Source organism: Adiantum capillus-veneris, chromosome 4 (genome assembly GCF_014529385.1).
Source record: "Adiantum capillus-veneris isolate H3 chromosome 4, ASM1452938v2, whole genome shotgun sequence".
NCBI lineage: Eukaryota > Viridiplantae > Streptophyta > Polypodiopsida > Polypodiales > Pteridaceae > Adiantum > Adiantum capillus-veneris.
In genome coordinates this window covers 20,803,506-20,825,462 of record NC_140934.1, presented here as the reverse complement: position 1 = coordinate 20,825,462, position 21,957 = coordinate 20,803,506, and the positions used below count along the sequence as shown (strand labels likewise).

Genomic DNA, 21,957 nt, shown 5'->3' with positions numbered 1-21,957 from the left:
CACTCTCTCTCGCGTCGCACTTCCGCTCGTACTCCTTCACCTATAGTGGCTAGAGAGGCAGAATCAGTTGTGGTGAGACGTTCTGAGCGTGTCTCCAAACCACTTGATCGTTATGTGCCATCTCTAAATTATGTCATGCTCACAGGTTGCGGAGAACCATCTTGTTACAAGGAAGCATTACAAGTGGTTTACTCGAAGAACTGGCAGTTGGCCATGCAATCAGAGATGACGGCTCTGTATAAAAACCAGACATGGAAGCTAGTTAAATTACCACAGGGCAAGAAGGCTCTACCTTGTAAATGGGTTTACAGGTATAAGATCACCGCTCATGATAGTCAGCCAAAGTACAAAGCAAGGCTTGTTGCCAAGGGCTTTAAGCAAGAACAAGGCATTGACTTTGATGAAGTCTTCTCTCCGGTGGTCAAGATGACTACATTGAGATGCTTGCTTGCATTGGTTGCCATATTAGATTTGGTGTTGCACCAAATGGATGTCAAGACAGCGTTCTTGCATGGTGATTCAGATGTGGAAATTTACACGCAGCAGCCAGAAGGGTTTGTTGAGAAAGGCAAGGAAGATTGGGTATGCCAGTTGTTAAAGAGTCTTTATGGCTTAAAACAATCACCGAGGGCATGGTACCATAAATTCCACAAGTTTATGCTTTCTCAAGGCTACAAACGTAGTGAGTTCGATCACTGTCTATATACAAAGAAGGCTAAGGATGGTAGTTGGCTGATCCTTATTTTGTATGTGGATGACATGCTGATTGCTGGCAAGCACTTACAAGAAATTTCAGCTTTAAAGTCAAAGATGGCAAAATCGTTTGACATGAAAGACATGGGTGAGGCAAGTCATATACTTGGTATGCGCATTGAGAGAGAGAGATCAAAGAAGCTGATTTGGTTATCTCAAACAGAGTATATTGACAAGGTTTTGCAACGTTTCAATATGGAGAAGGGAAAGGCACTGAGTGTTCCATTGCCACCATATGTGAAACTTAGCAAACAAGATTGTCCTGTGTCTGAGGAAGAACAGGCTGAAATGGATAAGATTCCATATGCGTCTGCAGTGGGTAGTTTGATGTATGCAATGATTGCTACTCGCCCAGACATTGCATTTGCAGTGGGAGTAGTAAGTCGATACATGTCAAACCCAGGCAAGAAACATTGGGAGGCAGTGAAAGGAATATTGAGATACCTGAAAGCTACAAAGAGTATGCGTATATGCTATGGTAGTCAGGATTTGAGTGTCAGAGGATACACTGACTCATATTATGAGAGGAGATCTACATCAGGCTATGTCTTTACATTGGCTGGAGGTGCCATATCATGGCGATCTCGATTACAAGATTGTGTTATGCAGTCTACTACAGAAGCTGAGTATGTTGCAGCAAATGAGGCATGCAAAGAAGCTATTGGGCTTGGGAGATTGGTAGCAGACTTGGGAATCAAAGTAGATATGCCAGAGTTATATTGTGATAGTCAAAGTGCTATACAATTGGCAAAGAATCCAGTGTTCCATTCGAAGACTAAGCATATTGATGTGAAATATCACTTCATTAGGGAAGTACTTGAAGACAAGCAGATACAACTACTGAAGATCCACACCAAGGACAATCCTGCTGATCTACTCACAAAGGGACTTCCAGGAGAGGGCTTTGTGCATTGTCATGAGTTATTGGGCATTGGATAGATGGCAGCCATGTAAATCTTTGTACATTTATGTTCATAGATTTACAGGTACTTAAAGTGCCACATTGGACTTTAAGTGGGAGGTTGTTGGGATTAAAGGCCAAGTGGCCTCTTATACGGATATGGCCGCCCACCCGCCTAACTCACTTACCTCTAACTCTTTGTATATACTCACTTATATTTGTGTGGATAATAAGGTTTTGGGAGATAACCCTTTAAACAGAGTTCTCTGCATACTGCGTACTATGTAAGCTCTCTGTGCATCTGTGTGTGTGTGTGTGTGTGTGTGAGAGTCGATCCACGCTCCGCTCCGCGACTTCACTTCTTGCCCAAAGTTTGGTTGGGTTGGGTTGGTGGTCACTGCATGACACATACAAGGCGGTCGTTTGAGTGTCAAAGCGCACTAAGTCCTCTGAAGTACTACAACAGAAGGCGTCAACCCTTGGTACCTGGTAGAAGTCCACCAACCTCATCACCCATACCTCCATATACATCCTCATCCATTCCTCCATCAAGTTCGACATCTTCCAGGTCACCTTCCCCAATGAAGCTCTCCCCCATTTTGTTACAGCAAGCTATTGAGCAACTGGTTCCTGGGCAAGAGGCCATGGAGGCGTTGACAAGTGTTTTGGCCAAGGTAAACATCAAGTTTCCTACCTTCAAGGGACTCTCCTCAGAAGATGCAAACGACCATGCAAGGAGGTTTGTATCTCTCTGTAGAGGTCGTGGTCTTAATAGAGAAGATGCTTATTTGGTACTCTTTCTCTCTACTTTGGATGGCTTAGTAGATAAATGTACAGTCAGTTTGCAGAGAACCATTTTGCAACTTGGGTAGCTTTACGACAACAATTCTGTGCAGCATTCAGGCTAGGTGACTACCAAGAAAAGGTTTTGGATGAGTTGGCCAACATGGTGCTCCAGCTAGAGGAGACTTTTGCAGAACTCGTGACTAAAACCAAGTCTGTGGTTGCCAAGCTTCCTCAGCCACCAGGTGAGTTCATGGTCAAGAAATGGGTAGAGAAGGCTCTTGCAAAGACTTCTCAGCAAAAACTGAGAGAATCTCCGACCTGATGCCACCTTGGAGGAGTTTGTTGCAGCTGCTACTAGGATAGAGGGGGCAAGGAAGCTGTTTACAAACTCTTCTCAGGTAGAAACTGCCTCTGTACTCTTGTAGAGTCGAGCTGACCCTTTGACTTCTTTACGGAGGGAACTTGAAGCCCTAAAACTACAATGCGCTCTTCAAGAGGAGAAATCAATCTCTTTTAAACGGGAGAAGCCCCCACATCACGAGGCTTTGGATCAAATCAAGAGAGAGATAGAAGAGCTTCGGTCTCAGTAGGAGACTGAAGCTATGGTATGGTGCAATTCGTGTCGCTCTCCAGGACATCCTCCACAGGACTGTCCCCTTCGGGCTTATTGCCACTTCTGCGAAAAGTCTGGGCATGAGGACAAGGATTGCTACTACCTCAAGGGATTGCGACAAATATAGCAAAGTCTTGGTCCTACTCTTCAACAAGGGCCAGCACTTGCATCCAATATGGTTTCTCCCTATCGCCATCCACACCACATGCCACCTATATTGTCAGCCCCTCCTATGCAAGGTATGCAAAGCACTTTTACCTCTCAGAGCTTTTATCACACCCATGCTCCCTCCCCACCTCACAGCTTCTATGCCTCCACCTCCAACTCCATGCACCGGGAGCAAGGACCACCTCTTCCTTCGATTCGCCCATTAGGTCGGCCCATTTTGTGCTACAAATGCGGGGAATATGGTCATTACCAAAGCAAATGTCCTCTGGCCGAAGGGTCCCCTCCCTGTCGTCATTGCCCTGAAATGAAGGATCACTACAGTAAGGATTTCCCTAAACTTCATGCATCCACGGCTTCGAACCCAAGTCAAAGCCAGAATGAGTTTACCTTTCCCAAGCTCAATCTGATAGCAGTTAGCACCGTTCCTCAGCCGCCCCCTTCTACCCACGTGGTTACCCCTCAAAATAAGTTGCAGTTGGTAGAGGAGCCATTGGGTGTCCTCACTCGGGCCCAAAGAGCTGCTCTCGGTCTTAGTATTCCAACACGTTCAACTCCCCCACCCATTCTCCAACAGTGGATACCTTGGCTTCAACTGCTGACAAGCCATCCCCCAGTGGTAAGCAAGAATCCAAATCTTTGCTCTCCAATCTTGATGAAGCTTTCTTGGAAGCAGTTTCCGATCAAGGTACCTGAGAAACCACTAGTAGAACAAGAAAAGCTTACAGCAGAGACAGTCTTGAAGAACACCTTCCAACAAGTGTCCCTCTATGACATGCTGCGACTAGATGCGAGTTTTAGAAGTGACACCCTTGCTGTTATTCAGTTACTTAACCCCGGAGCAAGTCCTAGTGGCGGGCACCTCCCAAGCGACCATCAGAGTCCTATGTGATATCGAATCCTGCTGCTCCCCTCACTAATCATAGAAGCCCTCGCCTGACAGTGTCCGCCTTGGGGTAGCAATTTTCAGGAGTAATTGTGGATGGTGGATCTAGCATCAATATGATGCCTGAGTTCACTATGATGGCTTTAGGCTTGCAGCCTACTCAACCTGCACCTTTCACAGTAACATTGGCTGACCAGAGGACAATATACCCTGTGGGCATAATGGAAAAGGTGCCTCTGCAGGTACAAGATTTCACTTTAGTTTGGATTTTGTTGTGGTTCGTCTTCCACAGGTAGAGGGCTGATTTCCCTTGCTCATTGGCAGACCATGGCTGCGACACACTAAAGCACTTCATGATTGGGGAAAGGATGCCATGTGGATACATACTCCTGGCTCCCTGATGCCACCAATTCGCCTAGAAGGAGGCATGGATCCCATCGTGCAACATAGTTCTTTGTCCCTAGCAACCAGCCTCGAATTGGAACAACCTACTCCACCTGACAGGCAGATGAGGATTTGTTGGAGTGGTTGGATGCTACCAAATCTATGCCTTATTATGGAGTCTCTATTCACTCTTTGCCTGAAGTTACACCCTCTTCCAATGTTTCCACAGTAACTAAACCTAATGAGCCACCTGAGCCAGCTCAAAGGTTGCAGGTCACAGAGAATACTCTTGATGTGCCCTTGGTGGAAGCCTTTGAATTTGGTGAGCCTATAAAGAATCATAGAAGCGGAAAGAAATCCCCTCTACAGGAGTTCACCCCCCTTCACCATCAACCCCTGTGCCTGCTTCTCCGACCAGAACAAAGCTCTCCTCTGTGTCTAACTTCCTCAAGACCAAATACAACCAAAAAGATGTCGCTTTCAAGTTTTATGAATTCCCTGCTCATGATAGCTGTTTTGCTCATGATACCTCCTCATGCTCTCCATCAACTGCTGCACTCTGTAGCATCTCCTCTTTGAGCCGGCGGATCGCGGAATTCATTTACAATGGAACACGAACTCTTCCGGCTATACCTTGCATTGAAGATGAATGTTTGTTGTCTCCTATCCCCTCTCTTCCGGCTATACCTTGCATTGAAGATGAATGTTTGCTGTCTCCTATCCCCTCGACCCTACCCTCCCCCTCACACTCACTCGCCCTCTACCCACTCACCCTCGCTCCCTATCCTGCCATCGCCCCTACCCATCCCTCGCCCCTACCTACCTAGCCCTCGCCCCTACCCACTCCCTACCTAGCCCTCGTCCCCCTATCTAGCCCTCGCCCCTACCCACCCCCTACCTACCTAGGCCTCGCCCCTACCCTACTCACCCCTTGCCCCTACCCACCCCTACCGTTGCCCTCGCCCCTACCCACCCAGTCTCTCCCTCGCCCCTACCCTTTCCCCCTCTTGCCCCTATCTAGCCCCCCTAGCCCGCTCACCCCTATCCAGCCCCCCCACCCCTCCCAGCCTCAACCTCTGCTAGTTCTTTCCCCACCCCGCTGATCAGCCCCTTAGCAAGCTACCAATCCCCTCCTATTCCTCAATCGACTCCCCTATGGTGTGCACTTCAGGAGCATTTTGGCTATTTCCTTGTGGCTTTCAAGCATTCACCTGGTTGCCATCCCGTTGCTGTAAGTGCTTTTTGTTCTGCCATCACGATGGAGCTTAACCTTAATTGCGGTATTACTCGAGCTTCTGATCATCCTCTGTTCGAGCAACTTCATTTGCAAGCGTGGACTAGGTCATTTTCCTCTCACTATGGTTATGGAAGATAAAGATGCGCTGGATCCAAACCGAGCATTTCTCTTTGCTGTGGAGCCTCAGTCTATTTTGCCAATTGGGATTCTTAGACTATGCAATCATACTGGGTTCCTGTCTATTCAAAGGCTTAAGGCGTTTGCAAGCAGTGCAATGTTTTCAACTCCACTTTTGAGGCATGTAAGGTCATGGTTGGGTAGAGCACCTGCTTCAAGAAGGACGTACAGTTGCGACACCTACTGGTTTTCTTTCAAGTTTTTTCAGATTTCCTCTCACCGGGACGATGAGTGGTCTTGTGGCGGGCAACCTGTACAATTATGAGCATGCGGATTATCTTCTTCATATATGGTCCAACGTTGTCGTCTTGAGAGCAAGTCTATACACACAGCACGTCTTCACCATCCCTGCACATCTGAGCCTCGACACCCCATTGTACCTGTGAGTCATGGGCTGGAGTTGAGTGTGCTGCCACCCCAGACTCTGTATCAGTTCTTTGAGATAGTCAAGTCATATGTTGTGGTCTGCTGTTGTGTCTTTGTGAGCTCAGTTGTTGTCTATTGTTCCTTTGTTTTCAGTCTGTTTGAGCGAGATTGTCACGCACATTGCACTGAGGAGCACCCATTGTAGAGAGCACGACACACTATCCGTGCTATAAGAGCCCACTATCATGTGCATAAGCATTTAACACATCTGGATGTCTTTGCATACCCCCTAGAGAGTTTGAAATAAGCACAATATTATCGGCATAAATCAATAGAGGTATCCATGTTACCTGACAGTTGTGCTCCTCTATCCCCTGCAGTCTCAATATAGTCAGCAATCTCATCAATATACAATCCAAACAAAGTCGGAGAAAGTGGGCATCCCTGCTTCACCCCAATAGTAGAGTGAACAAGGTCTGAAAGACCCTCTGTTGTTCGTATTCTCCCTATATCTGTCTCCCCATACAAGCTCTTGTGGGACTCCCAAGTCATGCAGTTGCTGTATCAACCTGGCTCTCGGGACTTTGTCAAAAGGCTTTGCGGAAATCCACAAAGCTACAATAAATCCTTCTCCCATGTGCTCGACCCTCCTTAATGATCTCTCTAAGCATGAAGATATGATCAAGTGTAGAGAATCCCCTCCTGAATCCAGCCTGCCCTAAAGCTCGCACACCCTCTCTCTCTCTGCCCATCTTCTCAACTCATGCTCAAGTGTAGATGCATATTGATAGTGCGATAGTTAGTTGGCAAGGCTGGATCTCCAGACTGGAGTAGTGGTGCAATTGTAGATGTACTCCAAGTCTCAAGTAACCCTTCACACGTGGCCCTTTTGAACACATGAGAGAGAGAAATGAAATGTTATATTAACGTCTTCAAAAGGCCAAAGTGACCTATGAGACCTGAAAGTTACAATGCGGTGTATCTGATACAAAGTCAGATTAACAAAATAAGTTAAACTAGGATAACAAAATATAAATACTACGGGATCCTAAACTAAGCAGTACAATGTGAAGACAATAAGGGACAATATGGGAGGGGAGTAGAGATCCATCTTCATCTGCACTCTGGACGAGAGAGAGAGAGAGAGAGAGAGAGAGAGAGAGAGAGAGAGAGAGAGAGAGAGAGAGAGAGAGAGAGAGAGAGATGAGATGAAATGATATATTGACGTCTTCAAAAGGCCAAAATGACCTATGAGACAATCAGATACAAAGTGGTGAATCTAATACAATGTCTGAAGTACAAGTATAAAAAGTACTGAATGTAAAATGTGAAAAATGAAAATGAAGTGTGAGATGTGAAATGTGAAATCTGAAATGTAGAATAGTCCCTCAATGACACTCTGGGTGTTGTGCTAGAATGCCTCTGATCCTTTGATGGAGTCTCTGTCGATGGAGTGTGCTCCTGTGTCTCGGTCATGGTTGTCTCGATCTCCCGAGCTCAGTCGCCCTGTCAATGAGGGTGCCTCTGGTATGCATGTGGGTACAACTCTGTGCCGGTGGTTGGTCTCCTAGCTCCCTCGATCCAAAGAAATGTGTGTTCTGTCTCTGTGACTGTCGTACTCCATGTCTCCTCATCAAACTATCTCTATGTCGATGTAGCTCAAGTAGATATAAGCCAAGGCATCTCTGATCCTGATACCTCATGACTCTATCTAGGGGTCCAAAACCCTCCCTGAATAAGCAATGGAAGCGCCCTCGTATCTCATAATACATAGTGCAGTGGCATATGTAGTGTAGCTCTGTCTCTGGCTCTCTATCGCATAGTTGGAATATATATATATATATATATATATATATATATATATATAGAGAGAGAGAGAGAGAGAGAGAGAGAGAGAGAGAGAGAGAGAGAGATGAAATGAAATGAAATGTTATATAAAACGTCTTCAAAAGGCCAAAATGACCTATGAGACCAAACTGATACAATCCTTGTGGATCTAATCCAATGTCTGGGTACGAGAGAGAGAGAGAGAGAGAGAGAGAGAGAGAGAGAGAGAGAGAGAGAGATTTGTACAGGCTCTCAAGCGAGGCGTTCATCCTGAGTTCCTATGTGCGGTGGACCGGCTGGCTATGGACAAGGTATGTGACACTCTTAATATTTTCACTCAGTGTGACATGCACTAAGGTCATTGATATATGTAGCTTTAGTGTTTGAACCATACTTTAAACTTCTTTGCATTTGGATGATTTTTCTATAGAGACAAGATTGAGCTTGGGAGACTATACATCAGCATATTCAATGTGTATGAGAATATGTGTATTCTTGTATACCACTTCTAATGTGCTCATTTGTGATCCTATTGCGATTATGTCTCTTTGCTTCATGTATTTCTTTTGTAACAGTCTTTTAGCGTGTTCTATGAATGTATTTGTATGGGCATGCATAATCCTGATGTGATTATTTCTTGTGAATTTTCACAAGGATTCTTGTCTTGTCATGTAGGAAACTAGAGACGATTGAATTCTGCATTCTATTCTCTTATAATATGAGCGTAGTACAAAATGTTGTTTTGACCAATCATGCCTCCTTTGAAGCAGGTATCTGTCTTTCCAGATGGAGAAATCAGAGTGAAAACATTCTGCAATTTTGAAAAAGGGAAGTGGATGCCCAAGGCTACTAACAGCTCTGTACCAGAGCTATCTGCATCTTGTAATTCTTCTGATCTTTTCAGTAGGGGACCCTCATGTGATAGCCCACCAAACAAAACATAATATGTCAGGAGGTTGCTGCTGAAGTTTCATGATTTGCGCAGAATGTCCATTGCGTTCGATGAGGGAGGCTACTTGAAGGATTTGGCACACTCTCGAGAACCACTCTTGCAAAATTTGCATGATATGCAATTCGATGCGTCGAAGCAATGGAGTAGCATTATGAGCCTGACCTGAAATGGCAAGTGTTGTACAACTTGAAATCTAACACAATTTTGAAGGTTCCAATAACAATCATTTCTTGTGCCGATTATGTGAAGACATTGTTACATTACATCCATTATATGCAGCAATATGTTTGCAACAAAACTTGGCCTTTTTGCAATGTATACAATTTGGTAACTCTGTAATGCCACAAGAGGTACTTGCATGGCTTGATGTTCAGGTCCTTGGATCTTGTATCACTTGTCTCATTAGTGAAAGCTGGCATATTGAGTAATCTAAAGATAGTCTTGGGTTGTGTTCTTCATGTCTCCACAAATTTTCAATTGTAAATTTTTAGACAAAAAAAAACCCTGATTTATTGAAGGTATCTACTCCAAGGTACTCGTGTCTTGAATTTTAAACTGTTTGTATAGGTTTGTTGGTCAGCGTGTCATCCTTTTTACAAGTTGACTTTACCACTTCCTAGAAAGGTTACCCAAGAAAACTAACAGAGACAAGGATGCATGTGGAGAGCAGGGCTTGCCAAAAATATATCTCTTAACCAAGAACACTTAAGACTATCCCAGTTTTTAGGTCGAATTTTGAAGCATTTGCTGGTATTTACACTAAAACTTATAAAATTTTGCTTGTTTTCTTCAAGGAAAGCTCAAAATTTGGCTGTGGTTTTGCAATTTTAGCCGGTTAAATTTACACTCACCCTGGTTTTTGGCGAACATTGGTGTAGAGAAATAAAATGAAATGTTATATTAACATCTTCAAAAGGCCAAAATGACCTATGAGACCAATCTATTACAAAATGGTGAATCTACCATGTCGAATCCTCTGTTGTAGTCTTCGTCGATGTTGTGTAGCTCTCCTCCTCAATTGTGGCCGTTTGGATCTCTGTAGCTCCAGTGCTCGGTCGATGAGAGTGGCGGTAGTGGTCGAATGAGTGTGGGCCGAGCTCTGCAGTGATGGCTGCTCCTTTGGCTGTCCCATATCTAGTGAAAAGAAATCTGTAATCTGTCTCTGGGATTGTCTCTCTCTATTTCTCCCTAGTAAAGTGTTTCTATATCTATGTAACTCAAGTAGATATAGCCCAAGACATCTCTGATGCTCATAACTCATGACCCTAGAGAAAGGACCGAAACCCTCTCTGAATAAGCAGTGGAATCTCATAGTACATTGTGCGATGACATATGTAATGTAGCTCTGTCTCTGACTCTAGCTGGCATAAGTGGCATATCCTACTGTCTGCTGGTATCCCTCTGAATCTACCAGTCTCAATCTCCAGTTGATGTGAGAATGTGCATGTCTGACCAATGGCACACCGCAAACCATGAGACATATGTGTGTCCGTGTAGCTGGGGTCGAGTCACAAACCCATCTCCTGTGAGGTGGAGAAGATGCTCTCTATAGAAAGCCATCTTCGTGCCCAACTCTTGTGGCGGCTCTATCCATGTCCTCTTGATATCCAGCTGGATCAGGTCCTGACGAATGAGTCTAGTAATCTCCACCCATGTAAGAGACATCGAGGGTGCCTGAAGAGAGTACTGGAAAGGGGGCAACCTGTCCATGGTGAAGCCATGCGTTTGAAACCATGATGTCATCTGTGCATACCAGCATGAAGTGTCCCCTTGAAGAGCTAACTGTCTGGAAGATTCAAGGGCCAATCTAGCATATGTGTCTCTAGTAGTATCCCACAAGTTGTGCACAAAGGAGATTGATCTGGTAAGCTCCTCAATCTCCATGGGAGGGGCAGCTAGCTCTGCTCGAATGATGGCGTGGGGTACGAAGGCCTTGGCTTTGATCAGTTGAGAGATCATAGATCCCAAGGGCCTCTCCATACATCTCCAACCATCCTGGCCTACAAAAGATCCCCATATCTGCACCCCATACAATAAAGATGAGGCTACTAAAGTATCAAAGAGCCATAGCTTTGTCCGAGGTTCCTGGAATTGAACTTGCGAACACATCCTCTCCAAGCCTCCCAAGGCCGCCAAAGCTCTAGTCAGAGTCTAGTCTCTGCTACTCTCCCCAAAGAAAACCTCGGCCCAGTGAAGACATCCCAAGGTAAATGTATGCATCTGTATACTCTACAATCTCTTGTCTAATATGTGAAAGTCTGTGTTGATCTCCTGATCCACTGTGTTGTGGTGTTAAACACCATAACCTTGGTTTTACCAAGGTTTACACACAATCCACTCTGTGTAATGCATCCAATTGTCACTGCATACCCTCTGGTGAGTCAAAGATCAACACAATATCATCAGCATATAACAACAATGGGATCCACGTCCCTGCCAGCTGGGCACCTCTATCACCCTCTCTGTCAATGTAATCAAACACCTCATCAACCTACATACCAAATAGAGTAGGAGACAATGGGAAACCCTGTTTCACCCCAATGGTGGAGTGATCTAAATTAGATATCCCCTTCAGACTGTGTACATGTCCCATTACTTATTTGTATAGAGCCATAATCCCCCAAATCAACACTATGGGCACCCCCATCTCCTGCAGTCTCTGTGCATCAATCGAGCTCTTGATACCATGTCAAATGCTTTACGGAAATCCACAAAGCTACAATAAATCCGTCTCCCATGTGACGTGCCCTCCTCAATGAGGGCTCTGAGTGTGAGAATATGATCAAGAGTGGATAAACCCCTCCTGAAACCGGCCTGGCCCTTTGCTCGTACACCCTCACCCTCTGCCCAATTACTCTAACTACTGCTCAAGAATGGATGCATACAACTGTGCCAATGTGTGTCCAACCATAATAATGCGGTAATTCCCGGGCTCTGTAGAGTAGACAACCTCCAAGTCTCACGTAACCCCTCACACATGGCACAATCGAACAACACTACAAGAATCTCTACCAGCATATCTCTAGCATGTATAAAGTGTTCTGCTGCTAGACCATCATGATCATATGCCATTGCTCTCTTTACCATCTCAGTGGTAAAGAAAATGCTGGTAGGTGGGCATGGCTTTGTAGGATCTGGAAGGGGGTCCTGTCCAGGAACTGTATATATAACAAAGAGGCATACTGGCCCCACACATCAGGTGAAGTAATCACTGGGGGAGGGGAGTGCTCATGATAGAATCGTCGTGCCTCTCCTAAGTCAAGAATAGCTGATACAAGTCTCTCTCCATCTGGGCCAAGTAAGCTTGTTTCTTCCGTCACACAAGGTGCCAGGAAGCAATCAGAGATTGTCTGTAAGTGATGACTCCTAAAAGAAGATCCCTCTGAAGTTGGGCTCTCATCTCTTTGCACTCCTCATCATACCAACTATTCTGGGGTATGCTCCCAGAATGTCGCCTCCGACCCGGCTAAGTGTGTGGGAATGCCTCTGATGCTACACCATGCAGTGTCTCAGTCAATAAAGTGGTGCACTCCTCCACTGAGAGGCCATGACATGTCCGCAAGACCTGCATGTCCGGACAAGTCCATTGAATTAGGTTTTTCAATTTTGGAACCCTCTTGCATAAATGGTTTGTACACGTGTTTTGATAGATGTTATTACACTACGGTGGGCATTTGGCATGACATGCATGTAGTTCTAGGTTAGAGGAATCCAACGAGCCATTCCCCGTGTCGATCGGATTCTCAAGTATGTGTGACAATTTCACCCAAACAAACACCCCTTTTAATAAATCATTTTTATGATTTATTTGTTGGGTGACTGATGAATAGTTGCTCTACCTCAACCTAAATAAATTCAAAAATCCTATACCTCACTTATAAAGGGAGCAAAAGAGCTCCCATTTGACACAAGTTGTTGCAAAAGTTGCAAATGCACTAGTGCCAACTACAAGGGAAGAAGCGTCAAGCGTATTTACTCCAGATCAGCTAGCGTTTTCAGCCTACAACACAGCCATCGTTTTTAGGACAGATCAGCAGTGTTTGTAGATTCTAGCCCTAGCACCAGCTATTTGCAGCAGATCAGGCCAGCATTTTTAGTTTCTAGTCCATCGTCGGTGCGGTGGTAAGAGTATTTTCTTATTGTAGACGTGCTCCGGTACTTCAGTAGCCCATTGAGCCCTCTCCTCGGCCATTTCCTTGCCGAAATTGAGTGCTCCATTGCTATCCATCATCAGCCTCGTCAAGATCTGCGTTTTCAGCCCTTCATTCCTCTCACATCGGTCCTTGGTGCTTATCTACAATCCCACATTGAGAAGGATCCAAGGTGCATCAAATCAGCCCCAAAGATGCCTCTTTCCGAGGAGTTACCATGATGATAGTCATCATTCGAGTCAGTATAGTTTGCATTGGGGTATTGCATTGTGCGTACATTCCATTTACACAATCTAAAGCAAATACAACATCGGCAATGGTGTGGAGGCCCCTTGAGAGGGTTGGTTGGGACCCATTGGGCGTCACTCTCTTCTTCTCTATCTTTCTCTCTCCCTCTACCCATCTCTACTGCATTCTCTTAGCCCCTCTCTTTAGGGGAAAGTAAAAGCAACCATCATTGAAGCTAAAAGAAAGCACTAATGCAAGGAAAGAAGTTGAAGGATAGATTTTCACAATTTCAATTCCATTGTAAGTGACATTGGTATTAGAGCTTTGAAGATTTTTCAATGATCCGCTGATCTCCAAAAAGTTTTTTTTTTCTCTCTTATGTTTTTGGTTGTGTTAGCATCCCTTTGGTGTATGCTCATCCCACTCTTGGAACAGTAGGCCTACCATTGCGTATAGAGCCAAGCGCCTTGAGCGTCGGAAAATAGCAACCAATTGTATACTGAGTGTTGCATGCGGGGTGCGCCAAGGAGAGGGTAGATAGTCTCTTGAAGGTTAGGTTGCAACCTTTCTTGAACCAAGAGGAGAAATCCTTGCATGGTCAAGACTTGTAGCGGTATGGAGACCTCCACCAATCAAGAAGGCGAGCAAGTGCCACCTACGAATCCTCCTAGCCCTCCCCCAACCCCTCCCCCTTTGCCACCAAATCTCATGGATGCCATGATGCGCATGATGATGGGAGATGATGATACGACAAGACGAAGCTCGATGACAAGAGCGTATGGACGAAGAGGAAGCACGTCTATTAGACAAGGTGTAAGTGGTGGAGCATGAGGAGCGTCGATTGGCGGTCGAAGCTGAGGATCGTGGGTTGGAACAGGAAACTATGCATGATATCATCACCACCTTGGCAGCGCGATCTGATACCCCTTCTTCCGAGCCTGATTATGACAAGCTTGCTAAGACCATCGCGGAGGCGACTAAGGCGACACGATCAGCCAATGAATCAATTCCCAAGAAGACCACGTTCAGTAAGTATGATGGTAAGATGGATGCTATTGTCATTTATTCTTGGTTGTATCAATTCACATCCTATTGTGCGTTTGTGGGAAAGTCTAGTAATAACAAGGTTCTCTTGCCTTCCATGCATCTAACGGGTGATGCTATCACTTGGAAGGATGAGTGGATGGAGAAGAAGGAAGAGGCTCACAAGGCGGCCTATGCCGAGTCTCTCCTCATTCCCCCTCTCGAGCTTAGTTGGGAGGAGTTCAAGGAGGATCTCAAGACTTGCGTCTTACCTCCACAGTACTCGAAGCAATTGAAAGAAGATTTTCGGGTTGTCTCATCAAGGTAAGCCTGTGATGTCGTATGCTAATCTTGTGTCGTTGTTAGGTGGACAATTGCGAAAATCAAATGAGAAAAGGTTAAAGGATTTTCTCTTTGGATTGGACCACTCGATCAAGTTTAATATGGAAACCGGTGATCCAAAGTTATTGCAAGACGCTATACACTTGGCGCAACTCCAAGAGATGAAGCACAACAAGGGTAAGCTCAAGACTGCCTCAGATAATGGTAACTCTTCCTCTCATGACTCGTCTAAGGACAATAATTCCAATGGAACTCTCTCAATTCTTCTTCTCGATCTAATTCTCCTTCTCAAACTCAATCTAAGAGCGATAACTCTACGACAAGGGTAAAGGAAAATCTGATAAGCCTCAACTCACACATGATGAAAAGATTACTCGAGTTGTTTTAGGTGGTCAATTAAGTGAGGAAGAACAAGAATTGTATGCAAAGGAACATAGGTGTTTCATTCACGTAGTGAGTCACATGAAAACGGAGTGTCCTAAGAAGAATCTAACAAGGAAACCTCTACTTTGTCAACTTTTGATGCTACCCCTCAAGTGAATGCTATGAGTGTGGTAGAGCAAGAAGTTAAGCAAGAGGAGACTTTCGAAGAGGATGAACTCATAAAATGTTATGGACATGTGAATGTGGTCATTGTGCTGTTTGATCTTGAAGTTCTTATTTGTGAAATGTGCACCCCTTTCTTCTTCTATTTCCACCCTCCCGGTGCAGGGGTTTTCTGAAGGCATGGAAGGCTTTGATTTTTCAAGAATGTGATGATGTCAAGTTGATCATTGACAAACCCAATTCACTCGTCGTTTTGTAGTCTCTAAACTTGCACGATGTGATATAATTATGGGCATTAAGTGGTTTCGCAGGTTCAAGCCTATTCTCAATTGGAAGAAGCTCACATTTCTCATCAAATGATGTGTCAGAGCGTATCCTCATTCGAGGCGAGAGTGGTATTCCCTCTCTCCCTTTCATCTCTCACATCTTTGCCAACAGAGAGAACTACGTAGAGGAGCCCAAGCGGCGGTCATCTATGTCAACCCCACATCAAGGAACTTGGGTATAGTAAAGGGTTTGTCAAGGTGCTTTCCCAGGATCATCGTTCCCCTACACACCCTCCCCATCGACCTATGGACATTGTCTCCAACCAATTGCATGACGATGAACACATAGGTAACATTTTTTCTGAATTGGATAAAGAGAAGCCATAACCAGGTGAATTCTCATTTAGAAGCCTTCGCCCTCCCAAGGTATGGTCTTTTGGTTTACCAGTTCTCTTTGTTTGTAAGAAACCAAACTCATTCCAGTTTTGTGTGGATTTTAGGGCACTCAAGGACGATCAAATTTTGGAAACCAAGACCTCACCTGGCCGTTCCTTTGGAGTAGCACAACGAGTTTTCACAATGGACCTGATGAGTTGCCCACACAAGGGTGGACTTCCAAGGAGAAATCCAAAAGAAGAACCAATGGAGATTGTTGTTCTAGTCAAAGTCACCAAGCTGAAGTGTTTTCTATTGCTTCAATTTCAGTTTGGCAATAAGGAGGAGACGAAGCAACATTTCCTCAAATTCAAGGATCGAGGGGTACATGTAGATTCTTGGGTGGACAAGGAGTTTCTTATCGACTATCGAGATTTGCTAGCCTCATACAAGGACCGGTATCCGCACCTCACCTTAAGCAGGAGGGGATGTCACGTGCACATGGCTCTATGTGCCATGTGGACATGCTTCATAGACTTCCATAGCCAATTTTCCCCTTCTTCTCAAATAGGGATGCCTAGAATCCTAGGAGGATTAGTACGAAAAATTTTGTGAGCATGTTTGCAGGACTTACACGTCCGGACAAGTCCATTAGATTAGGTTTTCTATTTTTGGAATCCTCTTGCATAAATGGTTTGTACACGCGTTTTAATAGATGTTATTACACTACGATGGCATCTCGCATGCCATGCATGTATTTCTTAGGTTAGAGGAGTCCAACAAGCCATTACCCACGTCGATCGGATTCCCGGGTTGGGAGATGTGCGACAGTTTCACCCACACGGACTCAATTTTAATAAATCATTTTTATTATTTATTTGTTGGGTTACCTGGTGGATAGTTTCCCTACCTCAACCTAAATAAATTCTTAAAGCGTATGCCTCACCTATAAAGGGAGCACGAGAGCTCCATTTAACACAAGTTATCGTAGAAGTTGCAGATGCACTAGTGCTAGCTGCAAGGGAAGAAGCCTCCTTTGTTTTTACTCCAGATCAGCTAGCATTTTCAACTTGCAGCACAGTCAACGTTCTTAAGGCAGATCAGCTAGCGTGTAAGGGCCTCCTTCTAGCCCTTACTCTTAACCAATGCATCTAAACCATCGACTTTATAAAAAAAAATGTTCGAGTAAATTCGGGCTAAATCCAAGCACCAAAGTTACTCGAGATACTTAGGTTTACACCATGAGAACATGAGCATATAACCAATGCATAAGAAATTATCCTTTCATCTCAAGAAAAATAGCATAAAGAATAAGATAAGAAAAAAGAAAAAGATAAGATAAGGAAAAAAAAAAGAAAAAGATAAGGAAAAAGGAAAAAAGAAAAGAGAAGATAAGGATAAGGTGAGTAAGTAGCTTGTTGAATGAGTAACTTGTTAAATAAATAGCTTGTTGAGTGATTAAATTGTTGAAGAAGTTTTAAAAAGGAAGATAAGTTATCAAGATAAGTAAAAAGAACTTATCAATAAAGAAGATAAGCTATCAAGATAAGTGAAGGCGTTGTAGCAAGGCTCATAGGCATGCGACATGCAATTAGTTACAGTTGGACTGGGGTTGACATTGAACGGATTCTCGCCCTAGACAATGACATGTGGCAAGCATATGGGTGGTGGTCTAGCTGACGCGTGGCCAGATCACCACGACCACAATTTGGAGATAGATTTAGCTGGGTTGGATATTTGTGAGCCGCTGGTGGCTCTTTATGGTTGTATATATTCGTAGTTGTTTGGATTTATTAGGATTATCATCTACTTTCTATGGTCGTGAGTCTTGAGTCTAGCATTGTACCGTGAATTCTAGACTGGAGCTGAGTGTGATGTCATGCCAGATTTTGTATTAGTTTCTTTGAGCTTGTCGATGTTCATGCTGTTTAGGTTCCACTGTTGAGTCGTGGTGTTGCTCCTGTGTTATTCATTATCTTCTTTGTTTTCATTTTGCTAGAGTAAGATCTCACGCACATTGCACTAAGGAGCACCCACTGTAGAGAGCATGACACATTATCCTCGCTACAAGTGCTCTCTTTTTTGGCACGCCCGGTGGGACCTCAATTAAAGTCTCACTCCATTGAAAGTCAAGTCGAGGAGCTATTTGGTTTAAGCTCTCCGTTGGTTTCAACTAGTCTGGGCCTGCTTCAATTTGGTCTTGTCTAGCTTCCCCTCGACCTGCTTAGTTCTTGACATGCTTGTCTAGACTTGCTTGTCTAGTCTCTCGTTGTGGTCTAGTAGTCTCTTGGCTTGGTCTAGTTCTCTCTCGTCCAGGTCTACCAAGTGGTCTAGTCACTCACCCTAGTCTAGTGGAGTCTAGACCAGTGTTCGATAAGTTTAAAGGTCTTCGTACCCAAAGCTTGGGTGGGCTTTTGGTTACTCCATGACACATACAAGGCAATCAAAAGAGTGACAAAGCCCACTACCATGACCTCTTAAGTACTACCACAGAAAACGTCAACCCTTCATGCCAAGTAGAATTTTACAAGCCCCATTACCCCTACCTTCCCCCGCAACTACCTCCGTTCCCTCAAACAGTTCTATACCTCCCCAATCACCCCCTCATTAAAGTTCTCACCTACTGTGTTACAACACGCTCCTACACATACATCCATGGAGGAGCTCACAAGCGTTTTGGCTGAGGTGATTTTTTCCTCCGGAGAACTATAGCTATTCTCATTGTTGGCTCTATTGAAGATCTATGTCCTGCATTTGCCATGGTTTCATCTTGATCTAACTGTGTCTCTATTGAGGGTGGCTTGAGACTTTGTTTTCTAATCTGACTTACATCGGCTGATTCAACTGGCAATGTCTGGATCTTTGGACTTCCTATTTCTTCTTGGTTGTCTGCAACCTCGATCTTCTTTACTTTTGGCTTTGATGATATTTTTTGCTCTTTTTAATGTGCATGTGTTATTGCCGGATTTGCTTCAAGCTCTTTTAAAGTTCTATTTGATGGAGATGAAGCATCTTCAATAAGATCTGCCTTGATATAAATCTCCATTTGAATTGTGCTTGAGGACTTTGTGTTGTCATCTGTGGGTGACTAGTCTTGGTCTTCATTCTTTGTTGTCTATGAAGACTGTATCTGTTTACATCCTGTATCTCTAAGAGAGGGAGTTAGTGAGTGAGTGAGGGGGTTAGTGAGATAACGTTAATAATCGGGGAGTGTGGGAGTTAGAGAGAGAGTGAGAGGGGGAGGTGAGATAATGAAAATAATCGTGCTTTTAGTGAGAGAAAGAGAGAGTTAGAGAAGAGAGAGAGGGAGTGTGGGCGGAAGGGTTCACACGGAGCGAGACGAGAGCGATCGGAAGCAGAAGAAGAAAAACGAACAAGATTATTTTAGTGTCATAGGAAACTATCCCAATAGACCTTAAAGATCTATCCGACACAGAGATTTTATGCGCCGAAAGGCACGGGCGTCAAAGCTCGAACCGGGGTTTTTATTATTCCATCGTCCAAAAATAGCTCGAAAATCACTAGAAAATCCAAAAATTATCAAAAAATCGTAAAAATTGCCAAAAAATTCCCAACTTTTTTTAAAGAAATTTAAAAAATCATCGAGAATCTCAATTGAACACTTCGACATGCAAAAGCACACCAAAAATAACAGTTTTTATTGAAAACGCCAAATTCGACAAAATCGTCAATCCGACCTTCGAAAATAGTAAAACGCTCAAAATTTGATCGACGAAAGCTCAAATACACTCGAAATCAAGCCGTAAAAACACACATTCAAAACAGCTCGTAAAGATCGCAAAATATCAAATTTTTATGGAATTACGCAAAAATTAGTAAAACATTGTCAAAAATTTGCAAAAATTAACCGAAAAATATCATTTTTTTAACAAAATTCTCCACATTGGGGATTAGTGCATCCAAATCAAATCACAGAAAGCACATCAATTCAATTGCCAATATATTTGATCAATAAAATTCTCCACATTGGGGATTAGTGCATCCAAATCAAATCACAGAAAGCACATCAATTCAATTGCCAATATATTTGATCAATAAAATCCAAACTAGGCAATTAAATTGGCAAAATTAGCGACAAAATTAGGTCAAAATTTGACGCAATTGAAGTGTGTAAATCCCTGTTTTGAGCTAAAAAACATAGCAATTAACCATTACAAACATCAAATATGCAATAAAAAATGGAATTAATCATGCACATTAAGCACTTTTTAGGCGCACACAGACTAATAATTGGCAGCTTTACCAATCTTTAGGAGCACACACAAAAGGGTAAATCTTGTCGAAATTGCAATGTGATTTCAAAAATCATTAGTTGGGCATGACCACAACACAAATCAATCATCACAATTGAAAAATCATTAAGCACACATTGATTTTTAGGTGCACAAACAAGGGCAAAATAGTGCACACACACCTAAAATTAAGCATATACACCCTTGATTTTAGTGCACACACACCTCATTAGGAGAAATATGAACCCTCTAGAGGCCCTTTGGTATTAAGGTTAATTAGAGGCCAACCAATAGGAAGAGGGTGGTGGACACACTCTACAACTAGATCCTTTTTTCATCCAATGGATATCATCAAAAGGCGCTTTTCAACCTCCACCCTTCATCTTGAGTGAGATCTAGTGGCTAGGATGGGCTCCCCTCTCTTCAAAATGCGCCTTTTCACCTCCTCCCTTGATCTTGATTGAGATCCAAAGGCCGAGATTGAGCCCCCACTTCAAATGGCGCCTTTCAACCTCTACCCTTGATCTTGTGTAAGATCCAATGGTCAAGATTGCACCCCCACATCATATGGAGCCTTGCTCTTTTATCCATTAAACAATTTGCGCCTTCCCCTCCAATTAACCAATGGTCCATCTTCCAAGGCCTATTAAATATGGGCCAAAGACCCCACTAGTCAGTTTGTTTTGAAAAATGACATATTCTAGCTCAAAACTACTAAGAGGTTTTTTGTGTCCCCTTATGTCAGGCCAAGGGCAGGGCCAAGGGCTAGGACGGACATGCGGTCAAGGGGCGCTATATTTAGGGGCTAGGAGTCTATATATGGCACGGTTGGGTGGAGAGTTGCATGACAAACTATAGGCCTTGCCTACACTTTCCGTACTGTAACTAGAAGTCTTCCTATGCACCCCAATGAAATGGTCATACCATACAATTGTAAAAATTTCCCCAATGAATATGCTCCTAGCATACTCCAAATGCTAGCAGGACAAAAATGAAAGCCTTGCTTCGGACATTGCCCTTGTAAGTATATACATGCCATGCCTGATAAAAAGTCACAAGGGTTAACTCTGGAGTGGTGTACTCAACACCACAGTGGTGTATGCACTTAATGAGCCTTGCTCAATGATCAGAACAACAGGTTGAAGACCAAGTGAGCCGTGTTTGAGCATACATTTAACAGCTGCACACTGAGAATGAATCAAATAAGAAAAGTGCAACAAATCATCATACCTTGCCTTTGAAGGTCAGCGAAGAATATTATTTATGTCGTCATCATCGTAGCTTCTTGAACGAAGGAGCTACATCACCATTGATGCTTCGGAAACTCAAAAAAACCATAGAAATTCCTAGAAAACACGACCTTGCCGTGCATGATACTGACTTGCATGTCCTTACATGCCACAATGATGGCGATCATGCTTACCCTTGTAAGTTGGATTGGCCACATGGCTACTGCTTTACTCAAGCTGTTGCCAGTCTGCCTTCTGAAATTCTGCAACCCGAATGACCTTCCTTGTCCAACTGAATATTGTAGATATCGTGTTGCTCACCTTGCATGCTTCGACAAGTCGATGTCTTGTCAAAATTGCGGCTGGTGTGTCGAATCCATGGTAATGATGTCCGAAGAACCAGAAAATTTGTTGAAGGGAGGCTCGTGCAATATGAAGCCCCTCCTCCTAACAGCTCGAAAATAGTTAGGCTTGGCTTTGCTGTGGGTGAACGGCCT

General features: G+C 43.9%; 1 protein-coding gene across 1 annotated transcript in view; it reads left to right on the top strand.

Annotated features, from left to right (window-relative positions):
- Window positions 1-9,475, top strand: part of LOC147458837 (uncharacterized) — a 130,105-nt gene extending 120,630 nt beyond the window's left edge. The window contains exons 10-13 of the mRNA XM_086510262.1: window positions 8,344-8,406; window positions 8,866-8,895; window positions 8,952-8,977; window positions 9,081-9,475. Of these exons, the coding sequence (XP_086366388.1) occupies window positions 8,344-8,406; window positions 8,866-8,895; window positions 8,952-8,977; window positions 9,081-9,213 (252 nt within the window). The 3' untranslated portion in view covers window positions 9,214-9,475. The remainder of the gene's footprint in view (window positions 1-8,343; window positions 8,407-8,865; window positions 8,896-8,951; window positions 8,978-9,080) is intronic.
- Window positions 9,476-21,957: the final 12,482 nt, after the last annotated feature.